The 3,993-nt window shown below is 43.6% G+C and overlaps 1 protein-coding gene across 2 annotated transcripts; it reads left to right on the top strand.

The window, feature by feature from the left end:
* Positions 1-400: 400 nt before the first annotated feature.
* On the top strand, positions 401-3,139 carry LOC120282094 (DEAD-box ATP-dependent RNA helicase 21). 2 transcript variants are annotated; one of them, XM_039288828.1, is made up of 2 exons: positions 401-1,773; positions 1,853-2,004. In XM_039288828.1, the coding sequence occupies exons 1-2, from the start codon at positions 506-508 to the stop codon at positions 1,866-1,868; spliced, it is 1,284 nt and encodes a 427-aa protein (XP_039144762.1). In that variant the 5' UTR covers positions 401-505; the 3' UTR covers positions 1,869-2,004. The 2 variants fall into 2 exon arrangements, with proteins under 2 accessions (XP_039144762.1, XP_039144761.1); XM_039288827.1 differs by having other exon boundaries at positions 401-3,139.
* Positions 3,140-3,993: the final 854 nt, after the last annotated feature.

The raw sequence follows: 3,993 nt of genomic DNA, 5'->3' as shown, positions 1-3,993 counted from the left end.
ATATATTATTTTATATAATATTTTATCATTTACCTACAAGGGTATTGATGTAATTTTATTATATCTTATCTTTTTATTTTTTCTATTCCTAATCTTTATTCCCTCATTTCAAACACATTATTCCCATTCTCCTTATTCCCGTTCACATTCCTCTCTTTTCTATTCTCCCTATTCTCATTTCTATTTGCAATCCAAATCGGCCTTAGTCATCAAGGGGCATGTGGTGGTTAACTTAAATTAACCTTAAATATATAAGAAGGAAAAAAAATATAAAAGTTTGGGCCAACAATTGAAATATCATGTTTTGATTAGGCTTGGCCCGGCCCCATGGCATCGAATCAAGCAAGAGTTGTGTACTATATATCTATGTTTTTTTTTTTTGGGGAAAAGTTCTCTCAACTTGTTAGTTGTTATCTTTTCCCAGCCCCCAAATCAATTGAGATCCTTTTCCCCTCCTGCCTTGACCCAAGCGAGAATCCCAAATCCCTCCTCCCTTCTGAAGCCAATGAAGCGCTCCTTCGACGATCGCGACCGCAAACCCTCCTCGGCTGACGACATCAAGCCCGTCTTCTTGTCCAAAGCCGAGCGCGAGAAGCTTGCCCTCCAGCGCCGCGAAGAGGAGGCCACCGAGAAGAAACGCCGTGCCCTCGACCAACTCAATCATCAATCCCGGTCCAAACCCTCTTCTGATCCCCCCTCCTCCACCCCCGATGACAATCCCCGTCACCATCGTTCGCGTGATCGGGATCGAGACCGTGATCGTGACACCGATCGCCGCGGCGGCGGAGGCCGGGATCGTGAGCGCGAGCGGGAGGATGAGGCTAGGAGCCGTGAGCGTGCTCGAGTTGAGAAGCAGGCGGAGCGCGAGAAGGAGAAGGAGCTGGAATCCATCAAAGAGCAATACCTCGGATCGAAGAAGCCGAAGAAGCGCGTCATCAAGCCCAGCGAGAAGTTTCGATTCTCTTTTGATTGGGAGAACACCGAGGACACCTCTCGTGACATGAACGTTCTCTATCAGAACCCTCATGAGGCTCGTCCTCTGTTTGGGCGTGGATTCCGAGCTGGAATGGATCGTCGTGAGCAGAAGAAGCTTGCGGCTCGGAATGAGAAGGAGATTCGTGCGGAGATCCGGAAGAAGGAGGGAGTTGAAGAGCGGCCGGAGGAGGCTGCGGCGCAGCGCCAGAAGGAGGCTGCGGCTGATCTCTACGATGCGTTTGATATGCGTGTTGATCGGCACTGGTCGGAGAAGAAGCTGGAGGAGATGACGGAAAGGGATTGGCGGATCTTTCGTGAAGACTATAACATCTCTTACAAGGGTTCTAAGTTGCCACGGCCAATGCGGAACTGGCCTGAGAGCAAGCTGAGCCCTGAGCTCCTCAAGGCCGTGGAGAGAGCTGGTTACAAGTCCCCTTCTCCCATTCAGATGGCTGCCATTCCTCTTGGACTGCAGCAGAGGGATGTGATTGGTATTGCAGAGACTGGATCAGGGAAAACTGCGGCTTTTGTGCTACCTATGTTAACTTACATTACTAGGTTGCCACCAATGAATGAAGACAATGAAGCTGAGGGCCCTTATGCTGTGGTTATGGCCCCGACTCGTGAACTCGCTCAGCAAATTGAAGAGGAGACTGTCAAGTTTGCGCACTATTTGGGAATCAAGGTGGTCTCCATTGTTGGCGGGCAGTCCATTGAGGAGCAGGGCTTTAAGCTGAGGCAGGGCTGTGAGGTTGTTATTGCGACACCAGGCCGTCTTCTTGATTGCTTGGAGCGGAGGTACGCTGTTCTTAATCAATGCAACTATGTCGTGCTTGATGAAGCTGATCGCATGATCGATATGGGCTTTGAGCCACAGGTTGTTGGTGTCTTAGATGCTATGCCTTCCAGCAATATGAAGCCGGAAAATGAGGATGAAGAACTTGATGAGAAAAGGATCTATCGGACCACTTATATGTTCAGTGCTACCATGCCACCTGCTGTTGAGCGGCTTGCTAGGAAGTACTTGAGGAATCCTGTTGTTGTTACCATTGGAACTGCTGGAAAGGCCACTGACCTCATCACCCAACATGTGATCATGCTCAAGGAATCTGAAAAGCTTCCAAGGCTTCAGAAGCTCCTTAATGACCTTGGGGATAAAACTGCGATTGTTTTCTGTAATACAAAGAAGTCTGCAGATGCACGTGCAAAGGATCTGGACAAATTGGGGTATAGGGTAACAACATTGCATGGAGGGAAGTCCCAGGAGCAGAGGGAGATCAGTCTTGAGGGCTTTAGGAGTAGAAGGTTCAATGTTCTTGTTGCAACAGATGTAGCGGGGCGTGGGATTGATATTCCAGATGTTGCTCATGTCATTAACTATGAAATGCCTGGGAGCATTGACATGTACACACATCGTATTGGACGAACAGGTCGTGCTGGGAAGACAGGTGTTGCGACCACATTTCTGACTCTTCATGATACTGAGGTGTTCTATGACCTGAAGCAGATGCTTGTACAGAGCAATAGCCCGGTGCCTCCGGAACTGGCGAGGCATGAGGCATCGAAATTTAAGCCGGGGACCATTCCTGATAGGCCTCCAAGAAGAAATGACACTGTTTATGCACATTGAGTGTATGGCATGGTAATATGAGTTATCTTGATATCTTGAAAATGATCTGAAATTTTAGTTGCTTAACTCTTAGGCAGTTTTATTTTATGGAGCCTTGGAAATATGTTTGAGCACTGCCAGCTGTTGTCTTGCTTTCTAAACGCAGATGCTTCTATTTTCTCTTCATGGTTTTGTTATCAAGGATCGCCACTAGTTTCCTTATGATAAGCATGAAGATGTTTCTGGAATTCCTGCTCTCGTGATTCGTGAACATATAGAAATATGTGTGTGACAGCCAGCTGTTGTTTTGCTTCTAAATGTAGGTATCTCTATTTTCTCTTCATGGGTTTTTATTATGGTTGCCACTAGTTCCCTTATGATAAGCATGAAAATATTTCTGCTCCTGCTTTGCTGAACGTATATGGGTTCAAGCCATATTTTTTTTATGTATACTTTCATATTTTGGTTCCTCAAGAAACATCTTGGTTTTGTTTAGGCTTTTATAAAATGGAAGATTAGTTAGGACTTTGTAATAAAACACGCAGTTGCTCATCATTTATCTGTATTTTCTTTTGTTTGTTGGTCTAAATTGTATGGACACATCTTTCCTTAGTACTAATATGGGTCAGTTTCAGTTCATTAAATATATTTTAGTTTCGGTTGTGCCTTCTGGTTGAGCTCGGCATCTCATGATAAAGTTCCATCTCTAGTTATTAAGTAACTATATTCACCTCCTAAATGTTGAATGGTGACAATTTCCGTTATACAAATTCCTCCTATGAAAATATTTTGCTGATAAACAGCTACTGTTTTTCATGAATATAAAATAGAAAATCAGTGTGTATTTTAACAATGAATCTTGTAGTTAGTCATCATTTATCATCACCCTGTTTTGCTTTCTGCATGCCTTGAGATTGGCAGTTGTAGTCGCAGAAAATTAGCAAACACAAGTTCTGCTAATGCCCTGTTTGAGAATTATCTTCTTCCTGATAAAATGTTACTTATTTCTGAGTCTGTATAAAATTTGAATGAGGAACAACAGGGCACTACATATATCTTGATGTTCCTATGTTGATGTACTTTAAATTTGACAAAAGTTAATGCACCATTAGCTGCTTGGTTTTTTTAAGCAAAGTTATCTTCTTTAAGCTGTGAACTATTGTTTTAGGTTTCAGAGGCAAAATTATGATGCTTATCGACGTTGGGTGGATTGAAATTCCTTAGTTCTCTTGGTACACTAAGAACTGATTTTATACGATTACGAATTAGTGGAATATTTATTATCACTTATTTCCATGCATTTGAACCTTGAAACCTAGTGCCTGGCTGTAATTAACTTCTGTGCTCAACCATGGAGGTTCTCTACTTATTATGGCATATTTTCATGCATTTGAAAATAAGTTATCTTT

The sequence above is a fragment of the Dioscorea cayenensis genome, chromosome 18, assembly GCF_009730915.1.
Source record: "Dioscorea cayenensis subsp. rotundata cultivar TDr96_F1 chromosome 18, TDr96_F1_v2_PseudoChromosome.rev07_lg8_w22 25.fasta, whole genome shotgun sequence".
In the NCBI taxonomy this organism is placed as follows: domain Eukaryota; kingdom Viridiplantae; phylum Streptophyta; class Magnoliopsida; order Dioscoreales; family Dioscoreaceae; genus Dioscorea; species Dioscorea cayenensis.
Note: the sequence above shows the minus strand (reverse complement) of the source record. Positions and strands in the feature narration are given on the sequence as shown.